The sequence below is a fragment of the Hyla sarda genome, unplaced genomic scaffold, assembly GCF_029499605.1.
Source record: "Hyla sarda isolate aHylSar1 unplaced genomic scaffold, aHylSar1.hap1 scaffold_215, whole genome shotgun sequence".
Taxonomy (NCBI): domain Eukaryota; kingdom Metazoa; phylum Chordata; class Amphibia; order Anura; family Hylidae; genus Hyla; species Hyla sarda.
Genome location: NW_026608817.1, coordinates 94092 through 120409, shown reverse-complemented (window position 1 = coordinate 120409; position 26318 = coordinate 94092). Strand labels below are relative to the sequence as shown.

Here is a 26318-nt window from a genome sequence, read left to right as displayed (position 1 = left end):
GGAGATTAGATTGTGATCTCCTGGGGTCAGGGATGATGGGAGTGATACATTGTATGTGATAGGAGATTAGATTGTGATCTCTTGGGGTCAGGGATGATGGGAGTGATACATTGTATGATAGGAGATTAGATTGTGAGCTCCTGGGGTCAGGGATGATGGGAGTGATACATTGTATGTGATAGGAGATTAGATTGTGATCTCCTGGGGTCAGGGATGATGGGAGTGATACATTGTATGATAGGAGATTAGATTGTGATCTCCTGGGGTCAAGGATGATGGGAGTGATACATTGTATGATAGGAGATTAGATTGTGATCTCCTGGGGTCAGGGATGATGGGAGTGATACATTGTATGATAGGAGATTAGATTGTGATCTCCTGGGGTCAGGGATGATGGGAGTGATACATTGTATGATAGGAGATTAGATTGTGAGCTGGGGTCAGGGATGATGGGAGTGATACATTGTATGATAGGAGATTAGATTGTGATCTCCTGGGGTCAGGGATGATGGGAGTGATACATTGTATGTGATAGGAGATTAGATTGTGATCTCCTGGGGTCAGGAATGATGGGGGTTATACATTGTATGTGATAGGAGATTAGATTGTGATCTCCTGGGGTCAGGGATGATGGGAGTGATACATTGTATGATAGGAGATTAGATTGTGAGCTCCTGGGGTCAGGGATGATGGGAGTGATACATTGTATGATAGGAGATTAGATTGTGATCTCCTGGGGTCAGGGATGATGGGAGTGATACATTGTATGTGATAGGAGATTAGTTTGTGATCTCCTGGGGTCAGGGATGATGGGAGTGATACATTGTATGTGATAGGAGATTAGATTGTGATCTCTTGGGGTCAGGGATGATGGGAGTGATACATTGTATGATAGGAGATTAGATTGTGAGCTCCTGGGGTCAGGGATGATGGGAGTGATACATTGTATGTGATAGGAGATTAGATTGTGATCTCCTGGGGTCAGGGATGATGGGAGTGATACATTGTATGATAGGAGATTAGATTGTGATCTCCTGGGGTCAGGGATGATGGGAGTGATACATTGTATGATAGGAGATTAGATTGTGATCTCCTGGGGTCAGGGATGATGGGAGTTATACATTGTATGATAGGAGATTAGATTGTGATCTCCTGGGGTCAGGGATGATGGGAGTGATACATTGTATGATAGGAGATTAGATTGTGAGCTCCTGGGGTCAGGGATGATGGGAGTGATACATTGTATGTGATAGGAGATTAGATTGTGATCTCCTGGGGTCAGGGATGATGGGAGTCATACATTGTATGATAGGAGATTAGATTGTGATCTCCTGGGGTCAGGGATGATGGGAGTGATACATTGTATGATAGGAGATTAGATTGTGAGCTCCTGGGGTCAGGGATGATGGGAGTGATACATTGTATGACAGGAGATTAGATTGTGATCTCCTGGGGTCAGGGATGATGGGAGTGATACATTGTATGTGATAGGAAATTAGTTTGTTATCTCCTGGGGTCAGGGATGATGGGAGTGATACATTGTATGTGATAGGAGATTAGATTGTGATCTCTTGGGGTCAGGGATGATGGGAGTGATACATTGTATGATAGGAGATTAGATTGTGAGCTCCTGGGGTCAGGGATGATGGGAGTGATACATTGTATGTGATAGGAGATTAGATTGTGATCTCCTGGGGTCAGGGATGATGGGAGTGATACATTGTATGATAGGAGATTAGATTGTGATCTCCTGGGGTCAGGGATGATGGGAGTGATACATTGTATGATAGGAGATTAGATTGTGATCTCCTGGGGTCAGGGATGATGGGAGTTATACATTGTATGATAGGAGATTAGATTGTGATCTCCTGGGGTCAGGGATGATGGGAGTGATACATTGTATGATAGGAGATTAGATTGTGAGCTCCTGGGGTCAGGGATGATGGGAGTGATACATTGTATGATAGGAGATTAGATTGTGATCTCCTGGGGTCAGGGATGATGGGAGTGATACATTGTATGTGATAGGAGATTAGATTGTGATCTCCTGGGGTCAGGGATGATGGGAGTGATACATTGTATGATAGGAGATTAGATTGTGATCTCCTGGGGTCAGGGATGATGGGAGTGATACATTGTATGATAGGAGATTAGATTGTGATCTCCTGGGGTCAGGGATGATGGGAGTATCTGTTTGCAGTATACACAATATGGTATTGGATATAACAAGTCGCTGCGTCCTCTGGGTCATGTGACGTCACTGTTATTACACCTCGGTCGAGACACAATCCCTAAATCCCTCAGCTCCAACCAGACCCCTCGTCCCCCTGAATCATTCCCCAAACCCACAGGACCCTCCCCGACCCCTCAGAGAAATCCCAGAAGAATAAAAAGTAAATCTACTCACAGCAGAACAGATCCCCATGTGACCCAGAGGCTGCGGATTATGACTCTGATGGACTCTGACCCCCGATAGAATTAACTGAAAAATGTTGTAAGAATTTACTGAGAAGAGAGGGAGATATAATCCTGTAATACGAGAGTCACCACCGGGGGCAGAGCTGTATCATTATGTTACCATTATATTATATCAGTGATGTCATACAGGGGGCGGGGCTGTGATCACATGTCATTATATTATTATTATATCAGTGATGTCATACAGGGGGCGGGGCTGTGATCACATGTCATTATATTATTATTATATCAGTGATGTCATACAGGGGGCGGGGCTGTGATCACATGTCATTATATTACTATTATATCAGTGATGTCATACAAGGGGTGGGGCTGTGATCACATGACATTATATTACGATTATATTATATCAGTAATGTCATACAGGGGGCGGGGCTGTGATGACATGTCATTATGTTACCATTATATTATACCAGTGATGTCATACAGGGGGCGGAGCTGTGATCACATGTCATTATATTACTATTATATCAGTGATGTCATACAGGGGGCGGGGCTGTGATCACATGTCATTATATTACTATTATATCAGTGATGTCATACAGGGGGCGGGGCTGTGATCACATGTCATTATATTACTATTATATCAGTGATGTCATACAGGGGGCGGGGCTGTGATAACATGTCATTATGTTACCATTATATTATATCAGTGATGTCATACAGGGGGCGGAGCTGTGATCACATGTCATTATATTACTATTATATCAGTGATGTCATACAGGGGGCGGGGCTGTGATCACATGTCATTATATTACTATTATATCAGTGATGTCATACAGGGGGCGGGGCTGTGATCACATGTCATTATATTACTATTATATCAGTGATGTCATACAAGGGGTGGGGCTGTGATCACATGACATTATATTACTATTATATTATATCAGTGATGTCATACAGGGGGCGGGGCTGTGATCACATGTCATTATATTACTATTATATTATATCAGTGATGTCATACAGGGGGCGGGGCTGTGATCACATGTCATTATATTACTATTATATTATATCAGTAATGTCATATAGGGGGCGGGGCTGTGATCACATGTCATTATATTATATTATATCAGTGATGTCATACAGGGGGCGGGGCTGTGATCACATGTCATTATATTACTATTATATTATATCAGTGATGTCATACAGGGGGCGGGGCTGTGATCACATTTCATTATATTATATTATATCAGTGATGTCCTACAAGGGGCAGGGCTGTGATCACATGTCATTATATTACTATTATATTATATCAGTGATATCATACAGGGGCGGGGCTGTGATCACATTCCATTATATATTAGATTATATCAGTGATGTCATACAGGGGGCGGGGCTGTGATCATATGTCATTATATTATATTATATCAGTGATGTCATACAGGGGGCGGGGCTGTGATCACATGCCATTATATTACTAAAATATTATCTCAGCGATGTCATACAGGGGGTGGGGCTGTGATCACATGTCATTATATTATATCAGTGATGTCATACAGGGGGCGGGCTGTGATCACATGTCATTATATTACTAATATATTATATCAAGGATGTCATACAGGGGGCGGGGCTGTGATCACATGTCATTATATTATAGCAATGATGTCATACAGGGGGCAGGGCTGTGATCACATGTCATTGTATTACTAATATATTATATCAGTGATGTCATACAGGTGGCGGGGCTGTGATCACATGTCATTATATTATATTATATCAGTGATGTCATACAGGGGGCGGGGCTGTGATCACATGTCATTATATTACTATTACATTATATCAGTGATGTCATACAGGGGGCGGGGCTGTGATCACATGTCATTATATTACTATTATATTATATCAGTGATGTCATACAGGGGCAGGGCTGTGATCACATGTCATTATATTACTATTATATTATATCAGTGATGTCATACAGGGGGCTGGGCTGTGATCACATGTCATTATATAATATCAGTGATGTCATACAGGAGGCGGGGCTGTGATCATTTGTCATTATATTACTATTATATTATATCAGTGATGTCATACCGGAGGCGAGGCTGTGATAACATGTCATTATATTACTATTATATTATATCAGTGATGTCATAGAGGAGGCGGAGCTGTGATCACATGTCATTATATTACTATTATATCAGTGATGTCATACAGGGGGCGGGGCTGTGATCACATGTCATTATATTACTATTATATCAGTGATGTCATACCGGAGGCGAGGCTGTGATAACATGTCATTATATTACTATTATTATATCAGTGATGTCCTACAGGGGGCGGGGCTGTGATCACATGTCATTATATTACTATTATATTATATTAGTGATGTCATACAGGGGGCGGGGCTGTGATCACATGTCATTATATTACTATTATATTATATCAGTGATGTCATACAGGGGGCGGGGCTGTGATCACATGTCATTATATTATATTATATCAGTGATGTCATACAGAGGGCGGGACTGTGATCTCATGTCATTATATTACTATTATATTATATCAGTGATGTCATACAGGGGGCGGGCTGTGATCACATGTCATTATATTACTATTATATTATATCAGTGATGTCATACAGGGGGCGGGGCTGTGATCACATGTCATTATATTATATCAGTGATGTCATACAGGAGGCGGGGCTGTGATCATATGTCATTATATTACTATCATATTATATCACTGATGTTATACAGGGGGCTGGGCTGTGATCACATGTCATTATATTACTATTATATTATATCAGTGATGTCATACAGGGGGCGTGGCTGTGATCACATGTAATTATATTACTATTATATTATATCAGTGATGTCATACAGGAGGCGGGGCTGTGATAACATGTCATTATATTACTATTACATTATATCAGTGATGTCATACAGGGGCAGGGCTGTGATCACATGTCATTATATTACTATTATATTATATCAGTGATGTCATACAGGGGGCGGGGCTGTGATCACATGTCATTATATTACTATTACATTATATCAGTGATGCCATACAGGGGGCAGGGCTGTGATCACGTCATTATATTATATCTGTAATGTCATACAGGAGGCGGGGCTGTGATCACATGTCATTATATTACTATCATATTATATCACTGATGTTATACAGGGGGCTGGGCTGTGATCACATGTCATTATAGTACTATTATATTATATCAGTGATGTCATACAGGGGGCGGGGCTGTGAACACATGTCATTATATTACTATTATATTATATCAGTGATGTCATACAGGGTGCGGGGCTGTGATCACATGTCATTATATTACTATTATATTATATCAGTGATGTCATACAGGAGGCGGGGCTGTGATAACATGTCATTATATTACTATTACATTATATCAGTGATGTCAAACAGGGGCAGGGCTTTGATCACATGTCATTATATTACTATTATATTATATCAGTGATGTCATACAGGGGGAGGGGCTGTGATCACCTGTCATTATATATTACATTATATCAGTGATGTCATACAGGGAGCGGGGCTGTGATCACATGTCATTATATTATATTATATCAGTGATGTCATACAGGGGGCGGGGCTGTGATCACATGTAATTATATTACTATTATTTTATATCAGTGATGTCATACAGGAGGCGGGGCTGTGATCATATGTCATTATATTACTATCATATTATATCACTGATGTTATACAGGGGGCTGGAATGTGATCACATGTCATTATATTACTATTACATTATATCAGTGATGTCATACAGGGGGCAGGGCTGTGATCACGTCATTATATTATATCAGTGATGTCATACAGGAGGCGGGGCTGTGATCATATGTCATTATATTACTATCATATTATATCACTGATGTTATACAGGGGGCTGGGCTGTGATCACATGTCATTATAGTACAATTATATTATATCAGTGATGTCATACAGGGGGCGGGGCTGTGATCACATGTCATTATATTACTATTATATTATATCAGTGATGTCATACAGGAGGCGGGGCTGTGATAACATGTCATTATATTACTATTACATTATATCAGTGATGTCATACAGGGCCAGGGCTTTGATCACATGTCATTATATTACTATTATATTATATCAGTGATGTCATACAGGGGGAGGGGCTGTGATCACCTGTCATTATATATTACATTATATCAGTGATGTCATACAGGGAGCGGGGCTGTGATCACATGTCATTATATTATATTATATCAGTGATGTCATACAGGGGGCGGGGCTGTGATCACATGTCATTATATTATAGCAATGATGTCATACAGGGGGCGGGGCTGTGATCACATATCAATATATTACTAATATATTATATCAGTGATGTCATACAGGGAGCGGGGCTGTGATCACATGTCATTATATTATATTATATCAGTGATGTCATACAGGGGGCGGGGCTGTGATCACATGTCATTATATTATAGCAATGATGTCATACAGGTGGCGGGGCTGTGATCACATGTCATTATATTATATTATATCAGTGATGTCATACAGGGGGCAGGGCTGTGATCACATGTCATTATATTACTATTACATTATATCAGTGATGTCATACAGGGGGCGGGGCTGTGATCACATGTCATTATATTACTATTATATTATATCAGTGATGTCATACAGGGGCAGGGCTGTGATCACATGTCATTATATTACTATTATATTATATCAGTGATGTCATACAGGGGGCAGGGCTGTGATCACATGTCATTATATTACATCAGTGATGTCATACAGGAGGCGGGGCTGCGATCATATGTCAGTATATTACTATTATATTATATCAGTGATGTCATACCGGAGGCGGGGCTGTGATCACATGTCATTATATTACTATTATATCAGTGATGTCATACAGGGGGCGGGGCTGTGATCACATGTCATTATATTACTATTATATCAGTGATGTCATACCGGAGGCGAGGCTGTGATAACATGTCATTATATTACTATTATATTATATCAGTGATGTCATACAGGGGGCGGGGCTGTGATCACATGTCATTATATTACTATTATATTATATCAGTGATGTCATACAGGAGGCGGGGCTGTGATAACATGTCATTATATTACTATTACATTATATCAGTGATGTCATACAGGGGGAGGGGCTGTGATCACCTGTCATTATATATTACATTATATCAGTGATGTCATACAGGGGGCGGGGCTGTGATCACATGTCATTATATTATATCAGTGATGTCATACAGGGGGCGGGGCTGTGATCACATGTCATTATATTACTATTATTATATCAGTGATGTCCTACAGGGGGCGGGGCTGTGATCACATGTCATTATATTACTATTATATTATATCAGTGATGTCATACAGGGGGTGGGGCTGTGATCACATGTCATTATATTATATTATATCAGTGATGTCATACAGAGGGCGGGGCTGTGATCTCATGTCATTATATTACTATTATATTATATCAGTGATGTCATACAGGGGGCGGGCTGTGATCACATGTCATTATATTACTATTATATTATATCATTGATGTCATACAGGGGGCGGGGCTGTGATCACGTCATTATATTATATCAGTGATGTCATACAGGAGGCGGGGCTGTGATCATATGTCATTATATTACTATCATATTATATCACTGATGTTATAAAGGGGGCTGGGCTGTGATCACATGTCATTATATTACTATTATATTATATCAGTGATGTCATATAGGGGGCGGGGCTTTGATTACATGTAATTATATTACTATTATATTATATCAGTGATGTCATACAGGAGGCGGGGCTGTGATAACATGTCATTATATTACTATTACATTATATCAGTGATGTCATACAGGGGCAGGGCTGTGATCACATGTCATTATATTACTATTATATTATATCAATGATGTCATACAGGAGGCGGGGCTGTGATAACATGTCATTATATTACTATTACATTATATCAGTGATGTCATACAGGGGCAGGGCTGTGATCACATGTCATTATATTACTATTATATTATATCAGTGATGTCATACAGGGGGCGGGGCTGTGATCACATGTCATTATATTACTATTACATTATATCAGTGATGTCATACAGGGGGCAGGGCTGTGATCACGTCATTATATTATATCTGTAATGTCATACAGGAGGCGGGGCTGTGATCACATGTCATTATATTACTATCATATTATATCACTGATGTTATACAGGGGGCTGGGCTGTGATCACATGTCATTATAGTACTATTATATTATATCAGTGATGTCATACAGGGGGCGGGGCTGTGAACACATGTCATTATATTACTATTATATTATATCAGTGATGTCATACAGGGTGCGGGGCTGTGATCACATGTCATTATATTACTATTATATTATATCAGTGATGTCATACAGGAGGCGGGGCTGTGATAACATGTCATTATATTACTATTACATTATATCAGTGATGTCAAACAGGGGCAGGGCTTTGATCACATGTCATTATATTACTATTATATTATATCAGTGATGTCATACAGGGGGAGGGGCTGTGATCACCTGTCATTATATATTACATTATATCAGTGATGTCATACAGGGAGCGGGGCTGTGATCACATGTCATTATATTATATTATATCAGTGATGTCATACAGGGGGCGGGGCTGTGATCACATGTAATTATATTACTATTATTTTATATCAGTGATGTCATACAGGAGGCGGGGCTGTGATCATATGTCATTATATTACTATCATATTATATCACTGATGTTATACAGGGGGCTGGAATGTGATCACATGTCATTATATTACTATTACATTATATCAGTGATGTCATACAGGGGGCAGGGCTGTGATCACGTCATTATATTATATCAGTGATGTCATACAGGAGGCGGGGCTGTGATCATATGTCATTATATTACTATCATATTATATCACTGATGTTATACAGGGGGCTGGGCTGTGATCACATGTCATTATAGTACAATTATATTATATCAGTGATGTCATACAGGGGGCGGGGCTGTGATCACATGTCATTATATTACTATTATATTATATCAGTGATGTCATACAGGAGGCGGGGCTGTGATAACATGTCATTATATTACTATTACATTATATCAGTGATGTCATACAGGGCCAGGGCTTTGATCACATGTCATTATATTACTATTATATTATATCAGTGATGTCATACAGGGGGAGGGGCTGTGATCACCTGTCATTATATATTACATTATATCAGTGATGTCATACAGGGAGCGGGGCTGTGATCACATGTCATTATATTATATTATATCAGTGATGTCATACAGGGGGCGGGGCTGTGATCACATGTCATTATATTATAGCAATGATGTCATACAGGGGGCGGGGCTGTGATCACATGTCAATATATTACTAATATATTATATCAGTGATGTCATACAGGTGGCGGGGCTGTGATCACATGTCATTATATTATATTATATCAGTGATGTCATACAGGGGGCAGGGCTGTGATCACATGTCATTATATTACTATTACATTATATCAGTGATGTCATACAGGGGGCGGGGCTGTGATCACATGTCATTATATTACTATTATATTATATCAGTGATGTCATACAGGGGCAGGGCTGTGATCACATGTCATTATATTACTATTATATTATATCAGTGATGTCATACAGGGGGCAGGGCTGTGATCACATGTCATTATATTACATCAGTGATGTCATACAGGAGGCGGGGCTGCGATCATATGTCAGTATATTACTATTATATTATATCAGTGATGTCATACCGGAGGCGGGGCTGTGATCACATGTCATTATATTACTATTATATCAGTGATGTCATACAGGGGGCGGGGCTGTGATCACATGTCATTATATTACTATTATATCAGTGATGTCATACCGGAGGCGAGGCTGTGATAACATGTCATTATATTACTATTATATTATATCAGTGATGTCATACAGGGGGCGGGGCTGTGATCACATGTCATTATATTACTATTATATTATATCAGTGATGTCATACAGGAGGCGGGGCTGTGATAACATGTCATTATATTACTATTACATTATATCAGTGATGTCATACAGGGGGAGGGGCTGTGATCACCTGTCATTATATATTACATTATATCAGTGATGTCATACAGGGGGCGGGGCTGTGATCACATGTCATTATATTATATCAGTGATGTCATACAGGGGGCGGGGCTGTGATCACATGTCATTATATTACTATTATTATATCAGTGATGTCCTACAGGGGGCGGGGCTGTGATCACATGTCATTATATTACTATTATATTATATCAGTGATGTCATACAGGGGGTGGGGCTGTGATCACATGTCATTATATTATATTATATCAGTGATGTCATACAGAGGGCGGGGCTGTGATCTCATGTCATTATATTACTATTATATTATATCAGTGATGTCATACAGGGGGCGGGCTGTGATCACATGTCATTATATTACTATTATATTATATCATTGATGTCATACAGGGGGCGGGGCTGTGATCACGTCATTATATTATATCAGTGATGTCATACAGGAGGCGGGGCTGTGATCATATGTCATTATATTACTATCATATTATATCACTGATGTTATAAAGGGGGCTGGGCTGTGATCACATGTCATTATATTACTATTATATTATATCAGTGATGTCATATAGGGGGCGGGGCTTTGATTACATATAATTATATTACTATTATATTATATCAGTGATGTCATACAGGAGGCGGGGCTGTGATAACATGTCATTATATTACTATTACATTATATCAGTGATGTCATACAGGGGCAGGGCTGTGATCACATGTCATTATATTACTATTATATTATATCAATGATGTCATACAGGAGGCGGGGCTGTGATAACATGTCATTATATTACTATTACATTATATCAGTGATGTCATACAGGGGCAGGGCTGTGATCACATGTCATTATATTACTATTATATTATATCAGTGATGTCATACAGGGGGCGGGGCTGTGATCACATGTCATTATAATACTATTACATTATATCAGTGATGTCATACAGGGGGCAGGGGGCTGTGATCACGTCATTATATTATATCAGTGATGTCATACAGGAGGCGGGGCTGTGATCATATGTCATTATATTACTATCATATTATATCACTGATGTTATACAGGGGGCTGGGCTGTGATCACATGTCATTATATTACTATTATATTATATCAGTGATGTCATACAGGGGGCGGGGCTGTGATCACATGTCATTATATTACTATTATATTATATCAGTGATGTCATACAGGAGGCGGGGCTGAGATAACATGTCATTATATTACTATTACATTATATCAGTGATGTCATACAGGGGCAGGGCTTTGATCACATGTCATTATATTACTATTATATTATATCAGTGATGTCATACAGGGGGAGGGGCTGTGATCACCTGTCATTATATATTACATTATATCAGTGATGTCATACAGGGAGCGGGGCTGTGATCACATGTCATTATATTATATTATATCAGTGATGTCATACAGGGGGCGGGGCTGTGATCACATGTCATTATATTACTATTATATTATATCAGTGATGTCATACAGGGTTAGGGCTGTGATCACATGTCATTATATTACTATTATATTATATCAGTGATGTCATACAGGGGGCAGGGCTGTGATCACATGTCTTTATATTATATCAGTGATGTCATACAGGAGGCGGGGCTGTGATCATATGTCATTATATTACTATTATATTATATCAGTGATGTCATACCGAAGGCGAGGCTGTGATAACATGTCATTATATTACTATTATATTATATCAGTGATGTCATACAGGGGGCGGGGCTGTGATCACATGTCATTATATTACTATTATATTATATCAGTGATGTCATACAGGAGGCGGGGCTGTGATAACATGTCATTATATTACTATAACATTATATCAGTGATGTCATACAGGGGGAGGGGCTGTGATCACCTGTCATTAAATATTACATTATATCAGTGATGTCATACAGGGGGCGGGGCTGTGATCACATGTCATTATATTATATCAGTGATGTCATACAGGGGGCGGGGCTGTGATCACATGTCATTATATTATAGCAATGATGTCATACAGGGGGCGGGGCTGTGATCATATGTCATTATATTACTATCATATTATATCACTGATGTTATACAGGGGGCTGGGCTGTGATCACATGTAATTATATTACTATTATATTATATCAGTGATGTCACACAGGGGCGGGGCTGTGATCACATGTCATTATATTACTATTACATTATATCAGTGATGTCATGCAGGGGGCAGGGTTGTGATCACGTCATTATATTATATCAGGGATGTCATACAGGAGGCGGGGCTATGATCATATGTCATTATATTACTATCATATTATATCACTGATGTTATACAGGGGGCGGGACTGTGATCACATGTCATTATAGTACTATTATATTATATCAGTGATGTCATACAGGGGGCGGGGCTGTGATCACATGTCATTATATTACTATTATATTATATCAGTGATGTCATACAGGAGGCGGGGCTGTGATAACATGTCATTATATTACTATTACATTATATCAGTGATGTCATACAGGGGCAGGGCTGTGATGACATGTCATTATATTACTATTATATTATATCAATGATGTCATACAGGGGGCGGGGCTGTGATCACATGTCATTATATTACTATTATATTATATCAGTGATGTCATACAGGGGGCGGGGCTGTGATCACATGTCATCATATTACTATTACATTATATCAGTGATGTCATACAGGGGGCAGGGCTGTGATCACGTCATTATATTACTATTATATTATATCAGTGATGTCATACAGGGGGCGGGGCTGTGATAACATGTCATTATATTACTATTATATCAGTGATGTCATACAGGAGGCGGGGCTGTGATCACATGTCATTATATTACTATTACATTATATCAGTGATGTCATACAGGGGGAGGGGCTGTGATCACCTGTCATTATATATTACATTATATCAGTGATGTCATACAGGGAGGGGGGCTGTGATCACATGTCATTATATTATATTACATCAGTGATGTCATACAGGGGGCAGGGCTGTGATCACATGTCATTATATTACTATTATATTATATCAGTGATGTCATACAGGGGGCGGGGCTGTGATCACATGTCATTATATTACTATTATATTATATCAGTGATGTCATACAGGAGGCGGGGCTGTGATCACATGTCATTATATTACTATTACATTATATCAGTGATGTCATACAGGGGGCAGGGCTGTGATCACATGTCATTATATTACTATTATATTATATCAGTGATGTCATACAGGGGGAGGGGCTGTGATCACATGTCAATATATTACTATTATATTATATAAGTGATGCCATACAGGTTGCGGGGCTGTGATCACATGTCATTATATTACTATTATATTATATAAGTGATGTCATACAGGGGGCGGGGCTTTGATCACATGTCATTATATTACTATTATATTATATCAGTGATGTCATACAGGGGGCGGGTCCAGATGAAATAATGATGGTTCCTGACTCTACATCGGGCTCCGGGTTGGTGTATAACAATTCTGGTTACTCTAGTATCTGTTTCTCCCCTTTCGTCCATGTTCAATGGCCTCATAACATGATGATTCCAGAGCCCAGAAGGAAGAGGGGATAGGGAGACATGGATGGGGGGACATGGATGTGGGGCATGGATGGGGAGACAAGGACGGGGGACATGGATGGGGAGACGTGGATGGGGAAACGTGGATGGGGAAACATGGATGGGGACATGGATGGGGGGACATGGATGGGGGTACATGGATGGGGGAACATGGATGGGGGGACATGAATGGGGAGACATGGATAGGGAGACATGGATGGGGGGACATGGATGAGGAGACATGGATGGGGAGGCATGGATGGGGAAACATGGATGGGGACATGGATGGGGGGACATGGATGGGGGGACATGGATGGGGAGACATGGATGGGGGGACATAGATGGGGAGGCATGGATGGGGAAGCATGGATGGGGACATGGATGGGGAGACATGGATGGGGAGACATGGATGGGGAGGCATGGATGGGGACATGGATGGGGACATGGATGGGGAGACATGGATGGGGAGACATGGATGGGGAGACATGGATGGGGGACATGGATGGGGGGGCCATGGTTGGAGGGACATGGATGGGGGAGAGATGGATGGCGGGACATGGATGGGGAGAGATGGATGGGTGCCATGGATGGAGAGACAAGGATAGTGAGACATGGATGGGGGGCCATGGATGGGGGCCATGGATGGGGCAGAGACGGATGTGGGGAGATGGATGGGGGGACATGGCTGGGGGGCCATGGATGGGGGGCCATGGATGGGGAGCCATGGATGGGGGGCCATGGATGGGGGGTCATGGATGGGGAGACATGGATGGGTGGACATGGATGGGTGGACATGGATGGGTGGACATGGATGGGGGGACATGGATAGGGGGACATGGATGGGGGAACATGGATGGGGGACATGGATGGGGAGACATGGATGGGGGGACATGGTTGGGGGAACCATGGATGGGTGGACATGGATGGGGGACATGGATGGGGAGACATGGATGGGGGACATGGATGGGGGGCCGTGTATGGGGGGACATGGATGGGGGAGAGATGGATGGGGGTCATGGATGGGGAGAGATGGATGGGGGACATGGATGGGGAGACAAGGATAGGGAGACATGGATGGGGACATGGATGGGGGGGCCATGGATGGGGGGACATGGATGGGAGAGAGATGGATGGGGGAGATGGATGGGGAGAGATGGATGGGGAGAGATGGATGGGGAACATGGATGGGGGTAGATGGATGGGGGGACATGGATGGGGGAGATGGATGGGGGGACACGGATGGGGGACATGGATGGGGGGCCATGGATCGGGAGAAGGATGGGGGACATGGATGGGGGACATGGATGGGGAGACATGGATGGGGTGGCCATGGATGGGGGGACATGGATGGGGAGACATGGATGGGGGGGCCATGGATGGGGCAGAGACGGATGTGGGGAGATGGATGGGGGGACATGGCTGGGGGGCCATGGATGGGGAGACATGGATGGGTGGACATGGATGGGTGGACATGGATGGGGGGACATGGATGGGGAGACATGGATGGGGGAACATGGATGGGGGAACATGGATGGGGGAACATGGATGGGGAGACATGGATGGGGGAACATGGATGGGGGAACATGGATGGGGAGACATGGATGGGGGAGACATAGATGGGTGGACATGGATGGGGGGACATGGATGAAGGGCCATGGATGGGTGGATATGGATGGGGGACATGGATGGGGTGACATGGATGGGGGGACATGGATGGGCGGCCATGGGTGGGGGGACATGGATGGGGGACATGGATGGGGGGCCATGGATGAGGGAGACATGAATGGGGGGACATGGATGGGGGAACATGGATGGGGGAACATGGATGGGGAGACATGGATGGGGGAGACATGGATGGGTGGACATGGATGGGGGACATGGATGAAGGGCCATGGATGGGTGGATATGGATGGGGGACATGGATGGGGTGACATGGATGGGGGGACATGGATGGGCGGCCATGGATGGGGGGACATGGATGGGGGACATGGATGGGGGGCCATGGATGGGGGGCCATGGATGGGGGGACATGGATGGGGAGACATGGATGGGGGGACATGGATGGGCGGCCATGGATGGGAGGACATGGATGGGGGACATGGATGGGGGGACATGGATGGGGCCAATGATGGGAAAACATGGAAGGGGGGACAAGGATGGAGGACCATGGATGGGGAAACATGTATGATAGCCTGGGGGATGTAGGGTATTGGGAGTGTAGCTGTGCGGTTATTAAAGGGTTCTTGTTAACCCTTGCTATTTGTGACGCCAGGGTGAAGGCTCCTCAATAATGCTTTTCCTACCGCCACCCTTCCCAAGAGCGATAGGGAGGTAGATGATAAGAATGGATTGTCCACAACCGGTGAGTTTCTGAAACAGTATTAACTTTTACTGAAGGTTTTCTGCAAGCTTCAATAGTATAACAGTCTCTAAGCATAACAACAGCTTTCCTTGGAGATTGACAAAGGTTGGGACTTTAGCATTTAGAGTCTTTTAGTACTAGCGGGGATTTAGATGTGAACTCACGGTTTTAGTACCACTGAGGCCGGCAGGTTTTTGAGGCCTAGCGTGTCTTTGAAAGTTGCGTAGCACCGTCCTGTTAGTCCGGCATCCATGAGAGCAGCAACCCAAGAGAGCGATAATTGGACGTAGCTCCCTTATATGGGCAGGGGCTGGACTAACGCTAATTGGTCCATACTGATGTCAATCACCATTACAGAGATTTGTGGGTAACACGTGACCCAAGGACCTCCTAAGGTCCTGCAACATACCATAGAGGTTACTAGCATGGTCACGTGACCGAAGGTCCTACGACGCTGAACAAGGTAAATACTATACATTACTATAGAATATATGTAATTATGAAATATATACATTTATTATTATTAAAGATAGGCTTTAGGAGAGGTGACTAGGGGCTGTCCCACCTGAGGAACTCTACCTGAACATAGTTACTCTGACTTTGGGGACCTCTATACTAGGTACGGTATGCAATACGGTACCGGGACACCACAAAGCCCCTTACTTAAGATAAGTCGGCCTCGACGTCTGTCCCCTAAGACAGAGGGACGAAGTGAAGGTCGGGTACAACACTATAAAGCTACTTAACATTTTCTTTTGATGTATACACATTGGTATGGGTAAACTCACAAACAGGATTGGTTCATGAATTTAGTAACAGGATGATATTATTCACATGAGATACATCCTACTTAACATTTTTCCTAAGCTCACTAGACAATTTAAATCTCACTATACTTTTTTGCCATGTTAGCTACCTGTTTAGTACAAAAGTAGAATATATTGGCTTGCCTGAGGCTTTCTACCAATAAGACTGGCTACTAGGGTCCCTTGGCTACACGCTCTTTTCCCTAGAACACAAAGATAAACCTTACCTAGGTTACCTTTAATTATGTGTATTACTTTTAGCTAGCAAGAGTATCTACTGGCCAGGCAGAACATCTCGCACACGTATAAGAGAAAAGAGAATTGTGTACGTAACAGTGGCAGGAATAGGAAAATGACATTAGCTACAATTCCCAAGACATTTACTTTAATGTGAGATATTTTATGTGAGATATTTTTGTTTGTTTATTTTTGGGTGTACTAAGTTTAAGTGAGGTAAGTACATTTAAGCGATTGTTTCTTGAGGTACTATGTGTGTAGTACTATGTTCAAAGTCAGTCTTGATATCTTAGGGGTAGTTTCCCTTGAGTGGACCTTTGAGACTGACACAACACCACTTCCTGACTCTCAGGAACGTCCTCGAAAGACAACTCTCTGGCAACTTCGGTCTCTGTGGGACCCTCTTGAGGCCTAGAAACAGGAGTCACATCTTCTGCAGGACTGACATGACCCATAGGGCTTGGTGAGGGGAGTCCTGGGGTACTTGGAGCAGGCATGGGAGTACTTGGAACTGTCGCTGTAGCGCATTCAGTGCCAGGCAAAGAGATCAAAGTCGGTTGGGCTGCGGCCGGACACTGTATCCCAAAGAACATTGTAGGGTGGTGAGAGGAGAACAGTGGAACGTCCATTGTAGGGTGGATTCCTTCTCCTGGGACATACTCTCTTGTTGGCCTTGCCTCTGAAGGAGCTGGAGGAGGCGGCTCGGGCAAGTCGTCCTTCATGCACAACTTAATCCTATTTCGGTGGACTACCTGCGGCTGGAACCCCTCCTTCTGTACTTCATAAACGTCCGTATCGGGGTGTGGCATGGCCGTAACAGTGTAAGGCTCCGTCTCCCACAGAGAATCCAGCTTATGCGACCGACGAAACTTTCGGAGCCAGACTCTATCCCCAAGTTGCAGTGGTTGAGCGGATGCATGCCGGTTGTAATCCTTTTGCTGTCTGTACTGAGCCTCGCCCATTTTCTTCTCCACGATATCCTTGGCTTCTTTAATCCTCCTTTGGTGTTCAGCAACCCAGTCTTGAGAGGCCTGCAACCCAAAGGCTCTATCTTTAGGCAGCTGACCGCATCGGCCCGTCATCAAAAAGAAGGGAGTGTACCCAGTGGAACAGTGGATAGTATTATTGTAAATCTCCAACAGTTCAGGCAGTAGTCGGGGCTACTCTTCGTGCTTCGAAACAGATGCTGGCCTTAACATGTGGATGAATACCTGATTAATTCCCTTGAAGGTGGTATGCAGTGGTCCTGAGCTTCCTGCAATCATGAAATTGGCAGAGTTCCTGGAATAACTGAACCTCAAACATGGTTCCCCGATCAGTGAGGACCGATTCAGGACGCCCGAGAGGTTGGACCCACTGGCTGTAGAAGACCTGGGTGGCCGTCCGGGCAGTTAGATCCTTGACATGCACAACGACCACCCACTTGGAATAATGATCCACCATAGTCAGGGCATAGGTGTATCCTGATCGAGTAGGGGATAACTTCACGTGATCCAGAGCAACCAACTGGTTAGGCCTCTCAGTACGGATGGGATGTAGCGGGGCTCTTGCATCTTTGCAAGAATCTTTGGTGACATTGCAGATGGTACATTCGGCACACCACTTCTCCACATCTTCCCGCATCCCCACCCAGTAGAATCTCCTTCGGATAGTCGCTTCGGTCTTGTGGACCCCAAAGTGTCCCGACTGGTCGTGGCATTTAGAACCATGGCGGCATCCCTTCGTGGGACCAAAATCTGATTCAGGCATTCTCCAGAGACTGGGTCTAGGGAATTTCGGCATAGCAATCCTTTGTGGAGAAACAGACGATTTCTCTGTCGCCATAACCGCTTCAACTCCAAGTCTCCTTGCACCTTGCAGAGCCTAGTCGGCACTCTCTTCTGCAATAGATAGTCCACAAGATCTCCCTTGACCCGGCTCTCGTCTTGCAGGGTCTTCCAAGTATATAGATCTTCGGGGAACTTGGGAGGGCCCCGGGTCGTCTCCTTCTTGAGCTTTCAGAGTGCTCTGACTTACGAACCTCCGATAGAAGGGCGGCATCTTCACATCCTTCCACACATCTTCCATGGGTGGCTCTTTGCCGGGGGCCATGCGGGAGAGCACGTCGGCGTTAACATTGGTCTTCCCACTATGATACTTGATGTTGAAATCGCAGTTGGACAGTTGAGAGGCCCAGCGTTGCTCAATGGCCCCCAGTTTAGCAGTGTTCAAGTGTGCCAAAGGGTTGTTGTCGGTGTACACCGTAAAAGGAGTGGCTGCCAAATAGTCCTTGAATTTTTCAGTGACCACCCAGACGAAGGCAAGAAGTTCGAGCTTAAAAGAACTGTAATTAGCGTCATTCTTACCCCCCTCCCCCCCCCCCCGTAGGTGTCGGCTAGCATAGGCTATAACTCTCTCCTTGCCATCCTGCAGCTGTGATAGAATGGCCCCCAAACCTTTAAAGCTGGCATCGGTATATAACCGGAATGGCTGGCTATAGTCGGGGTATGTGAGGATGGGAGGTTCGGTAAGGAGATGCTTCAGGGCCTGGAAAGCCACTTCTTGGTCTTTGCCCCACTGTATAGGAAATCTTCCATTGTAATTTTCTTTGGCAATCCCCCGTAACAGGGTGGTCAGGGGCCCGGCAATCTGAGCGAAATGGGGGATAAACCGCCTGTAATAGCCAGCAAACCCCAAGAAGCTTTGGACTTCACGCACAGTTCTCGGCGTAGGCCAATCTTTCACGGCACTCACTTTATCAGGATCAGGTTGCACGCCTTCGGCACTGACGACATGTCCCAGATAGGGGACTTTGGGCTTCAGCAGGTGGCACTTAGAGGGCTTGACTTTCAGGCCATGTTGTATCAGAACTTGGAAGACATCTCTGAGGGGATCGAGGTGTTCTTGATATGTCCGAGAGTAGACAATGAGGTCATCCAGGTAAAGAAGGACACTTTGAAAGTTCAGATGCCCAAGGCATCTCTCCATCAACCATTGAAAGGTAGCTGGGGCGTTGCAAAGTCCAAAGGGTATACTTTTGAACTCAAGGAGCCCCATCGGGGTCACAAATGACGTTTTTTCTCTATCCTCTTCGGCTATAGGTACTTGCCAGTACCCACTAGTCAGGTTGAGTGTAGAAAAGTAGGCCGTGGATCCCAGAGCAGTGAGAGACTCTTCTATCCTAGGAAGAAGGTAGGCATCCTTGTGAGTTACATCATTCAACTTCCTGTAGTCCACACAAAATCAAATGGTTCCATCCTTCTTTTTAACAAGGACTAAGGGAGCAGCCCAAGGACTCTGGCTCTCCCGAATGACATCAGCTTCCTTCATCTCCTGCAGCATCTTTTTCACTGTCTGGTAAATCGCAGGAGCAACCGGTCGGTGCCTTTCCTTGATGGGAGGACTATCCCCAGTTAGGATCCGATGCTGGATCATCGTGGTCCGGCCAAAGTCAGTGGCGTACTTACTGAGGGCTTCTTGAAACTGTTTAGCCACCTGAATGACTCCTCCCACCTGGTCCTGAGGAGTATCGTCATCTCCGATCTGCAACTGAGTCCACCACAGGTCCATAGGGCCCTTGTCGGCCCTCTGGGCAGTCTGAGCAGTCCATTGTCTCGCCACTTGTGGCTTTGACATCACATCTCGGGGGTCCAGATGATGCATCTGAGCAATCTGGTGACGGCTAGGGAGAGGTTGACCACTCGAACCGGAACTCTCCCATTTCGTACAGTTACAAGACTCCTAGCTGCACGTACCAAAGGGTAGTCCTCCAGCTGCATGGGTTCCAAAAGTGCCTGGTAATCTTGATTCTTCACCCCTGGTCGGGCGCGGCACCAGATTATAGTTTCCGTCTGCGACTGCAGTGTAACGGCTCGGATGTCTTGGATTCTCACCCGGCAGATCTCTCCGCGAGGATTGACAAATTTTTGTTCAGCTTGGAGTGTCCTGAGGTGGTGTTGCGCGGCTCTCCGGCCAGAGGGCGTCATGTAGGGAAGAGAAGCATGCAAGGAGTTAACTATGTCGTCAAAACAGTATCTCATGATGTTCATTCCCAGAATAAACTCAGCTGCACGTAACAATAACACCTTGTCCCCGAAGAACATGATTCCCTACTTGCACTGTGGGTTCCCATGGGTACTGGTTTCCCATTCCCTGCCATCACCCGAAAATCTACGTCATGAGGCTCACACAACATTTCAGGACCCCAATACTTGTAAAACACCCCTTGAGGAATGGTAGACACCTGGGACGCAGTATCAATCAAAGCTTGCAATTTAACCCCCTCTACTACTATTTGTACATAGGGGCAGGGGGCAACATACATTGAGAGTCCTGTTTTGGTGCTGATTGATTCCGGACCTTCTGTGGTTACTCCCGGGGTGCAGTCTTCGACCCCAGGGGATACCTGTTTAAAGCCCAACATTGGCTCTTCCAGTGTCCAGTCTTGTTACAATGGCTACAAACAGGCCGTTGAGTCCCAGGGGGTCGCACAGGGGGATATTAAGGGGCCTGGCAGGTCGAGGGGCAGTCTCTTTGGATGCAGGGGAGTTAGCCCTACCTACCATCTCTTTAACAGCTTTAGTCAACTGGTCAATGTCCTGTCGTACGTGCTGTAAGTCATTAGCACAGGGACTAGAGGGAGGTGACACAGGGGCAGGTTGGGGTGTAGTTATGGCCGGGGCTGCCACAGACACAGTAGAAAGGGAACTAGCTTCTGCTGCTTCGGGCCCGGACTCAATGACTTTAATGGTCAACCTCTTAAAGGCGGGGAAAGCCATTTCAGGGTTTTGAGCTGCCAGCATCCTGAGTTGGGCCTTATCCCACTTATTCTGGGCCCATCCTATAAACCGGTCCATCAACACCCGGTTACACTGATCGGGCGTGATGCCATCTAGCTTTTGTACCGCTTCTGAAGCGTTCTGCAGAGCTACAGCATAGGCCCTAAGAGTCTCACCGGATTTCTGATGTTGTTCATACAGTCTTAGACGTACCTCAGAGGGGGACTGAGACTCGAACACTTGATAGAGCCCCTCAAAGATTTTCTCCACTGTAGCCTTGTCGGCCGATGGCCATGTGCGTACCTCCTCTAAGGCAGGCCCCTGCAGCTGTCCAGTAAGTAACTGCACCTGCAGATGAGGGGAGAAAGCATAAAAAGCGAAGAGGCTGGATATCTTCTCCTTGAAGTCCCCAGAAAGACAGGTGGGGCAGCAGGTGCCCTGGAGGTTAATGCAGCAGCTGGAGATAAATCCGGTTGGACCTGCCCTGCCGGCTGTGTTGGTTCCGCTGAGGAAACCACTGGAGCATCACCATCTTGATGACTGGGGTGTGCAGGTGACGCTGGGGCAGGTACTGGAGCAGGATCCGGTGGTGGAGTAGGTCCTGGAAGCAGTATTGCTACTGCTGGATCCCACATGTTGGCAAACAGAATCGTCCCTTTAAATGAAGCTCGGGAACGTTGGCCCCTTTAAGAGGCGTAGCTGTTCTCTAATCTGGAAATTGAGTGTGCTGAGCTGGAACTTGAGTGCGACGATCGGGAGTTGAATAGAATTCAGCCAAGACTTCAGCTGAGCGATCTGGTGCTTCAGGGTTCTGCACTGTACTGGCTCTTTAAGGCTTTTAGTCTTCACGGCCGCTCTGCGCTTCCTTTTTGCATCAGCTAGGCTTGTCTGCTGGTCTTCTGTCCTAGGCTCCACCAAAATGGCCGCGGCGGCTCCGGAGACTTCGGTGGGTGGAGTTTCAGGATCGCGCGCGCAGGAAGGTCTAGCTGTGCCCTTAACCCCTTGCGCTGCGAATTGCGGCTCCGCAGTATTTTTTTCGCGCACATTTTTTTTTCATGCACATTTTCTGCACACCGCACCAGTAACACAGTCCCGTAGTTTAGCAGGAGATTCGCAATACATCAATAAAGTCTTTTGCCTAGGGGGGGAGTACACTTTACTTGGTGGCAACAGCTGGAGGCACACACCCGTATCTTGTTCGTAAGATGCCAAAAAACTATGTGATAGCCTGAGGGATGTAGGGTATGGGGAGTGTAGCTGTGTGATTATTAAAGGGTGCTTGTTAACCCTTGCTATTCATGACGCCAGGGTGAGGGCTCCTCAATAATGCTTTTCCTACCGCCACCCTTCCCAAGAGCGATAGGGAGGTAGATGATAAGAATAGATTGTCCACAACCGGAGTTTCTGAAACAGTATTAACTTTTACTGAAGGTTTTCTGCAAGCTTCAATAGTATAACAGTCTCTAAGCATAACAATAGCTTTCCTTGGAGATTGACAAAGGTTGGGACTTTAGCATTTAGAGGCTCTTAATATATCGCGTTGTTCCACTGGATTTAGGGGTTAATTGCGGTCCAGTAGTCTGCATTAGCAGGGATTTAGATGTGAACTCATGGTTTTGGTTCTGCTGAGGCCGTAGGTTTTGCGTGTCTTTGAAAGTTGCGTAGCACCGTCCTGTTAGTCCGACATCCACGAGAGCAGCAACCCAACTGATGTCAATCACCATTACAGAGATTTGTGGGTAACACGTGACCCAAGGACCTCCTAAGCTCCTACAACATACCACAGAGGTTACCAGCATGGTCACATGACCGAAGGTCCTGCGACGCTGAACAAGGTAAGTACTATACATTACTATAGAATATATATAATTATTAAACATATACATTTATTATTATTAAAGATAGACCTTAGGAAAGGCGACTAGGGGCTGTCCCACCTGAGGAACCCTACCTGAACGTAGTTACTCTGACTTTGGTGACCTCTACACTAGATACGGTATGCAATATGGTACCGGGACACCACACATGGATTGGGGGACATGGATGGTGGGCCAAGGATGTGGGACATTGATGGGGGGACATGTATGGGGGGACATTGATGGGGACATGGATGGGAAAACATGGATGGGGGGACATGGATGGAGGGCCATGAATGGGGAAACATGGATGGGGACATGGATGGGGGGACATGCATGGGGGAACATGGATGGATAGACATGGATGGGGCCATGGATGGGGGGACATGGATGGGGGCCATGGATGAGGGAACATGGATGGGGGACATGGATGGATAGACATGGATGGGGCCATGGATGGGGGGACATGGATGGATAGACATGGATGGGGGCCATGGATCGGGGGACATGGATGGGGACACATGGATGGGGACACATGGATGGGGAGCCATGGAAGGGGAGATGGATGGGGAGACATGGATGGGGGGTCATGGATGGGGGGACATGGATGGGGAGATGGATGGGGAGATATGGATGGGGACCATGGATGGGGGAGATGGATGGGAAGACATGGATGGGGGACATGGGTGGATAGACATGGATGGGGGGACATGGATGGGGGGACATGGATGGATAGACATGGATGGGAGTCATGGATGGGGGGACATGGATGGATAGACATGGATGGGGGCCATGGATGGGGGGACATGGATGGATAGACATAGATGGGGGCAATGAATCGGAGGCTAAAGGAGCTGACGTTAGAAGTCCAAGATCCCCATATTGTGTAGGGCCAGAAAATGACAATGGAGGCGGGAAACATCACTTCAAGAGGTGACCGACTTCCCAATCCTCAACCTCCAGTGTCAGAGATCAATTCTGATGTTTTCACACTTTTGAGTCAAGTATCTGACCCCAGTCCAGCGGAGCCTTGGGAGACTGGTGGGATTAACCTCAGTCCGGTCCTTCTGGAAGAAATGAGAGTCCACAGGGAAGATGGTTCCCAAACCTTCACGAGTCCCATTTGGTAGGATGCCCATCAAGTCCGAGGACTTTGTCACGTATGTAAATAATCCTGCAGGGACTGCAACCAAAAAACAGGGGAACCGGTGTAACCTAAGGACAGTGACAACAGGGGCCACTTGACAGGCAAGACAACAGTGGTCACCTGACAGTCAAGATAACAGCGGTCCCATGACGGTCAAGACAACAGCGGCCACCTGACGGTCAAGACAACAGCGGTCACCTAATGGTCAAGAGGACAGCGGTTACCGGAAGGTCAAGACAACAACAGTCACATGACGGTCAAGACTACAGCGGTCACCTGACGGTCAAGACAACAGCGGTCACCTGACGGTCAAGACAACAGCAGTCACCTGAAAGTCAAGACAACAGCGGTCACCTGACGGTCAAGACAACAGGGGTCACATGATGGTCAAGGCAACAGCGGTCACCTGACAGTCAAGACAACAGGGGTCACATGATGGTCAAGATAACAGCGGTCACCTGACGGTCAAGACAACAGTGGTTACCGGAAGGTCAAGACAACAGCGGTGACATGACGGTCAAGACAACAGCGGTCACCTGACGGTCAAGACAACAGCGGTCACCTGACGGTCAAGACAACAGCAATCACCTGATGGTCAAGACAACAGCGGTCATCTGACGGTCAAGACAACAGCGGTCACCTGATGGTCAAGACAACAGCGGTCACCTGACAGTCAAGACAAGAGCAGTTACCAGAAGGTCAATACAACAGCGGTCACCTGACCATCAAGAAAACAGCGGTTACCTCATGGTCAAGACAACAGCGGTCACCTGAAGGTCAAGAAAACAGCGGTCACCTGAAGGTCAAGAAAACAGCGGTCACCTGATGGTCAAGACAACAGCAGTCACCTGATGGTCAAGACAACAGCGGTCACCTGATGGTCAAGACAACAGTGGTCACCTGACTATCAAGTCAACACCGGTCACTTGATGGTCAAGTCAACACCGGTCACTTGATGGTCAAGTCAACACCGGTCACCTGACGGTCAAGACA

General features: G+C 45.1%; 1 protein-coding gene across 2 annotated transcripts in view; it reads right to left on the bottom strand.

The window, feature by feature from the left end:
• LOC130319655 (solute carrier organic anion transporter family member 1A2-like) overlaps window positions 1-25650 on the bottom strand; it is a 108804-nt gene extending 83154 nt beyond the window's left edge. Inside the window, exon 1 of one of the 2 annotated variants that reach the window (XM_056552959.1) lies at window positions 25231-25650. In XM_056552959.1, coding sequence (XP_056408934.1) covers window positions 25231-25301 — 71 coding nt within the window. In that variant the 5' untranslated portion in view covers window positions 25302-25650. Of the gene's footprint in view, window positions 1-2407; window positions 2462-25230 lie in introns of those variants that run through there. The other variant, XM_056552960.1, reaches the window with a different exon arrangement.
• Window positions 25651-26318: the final 668 nt, after the last annotated feature.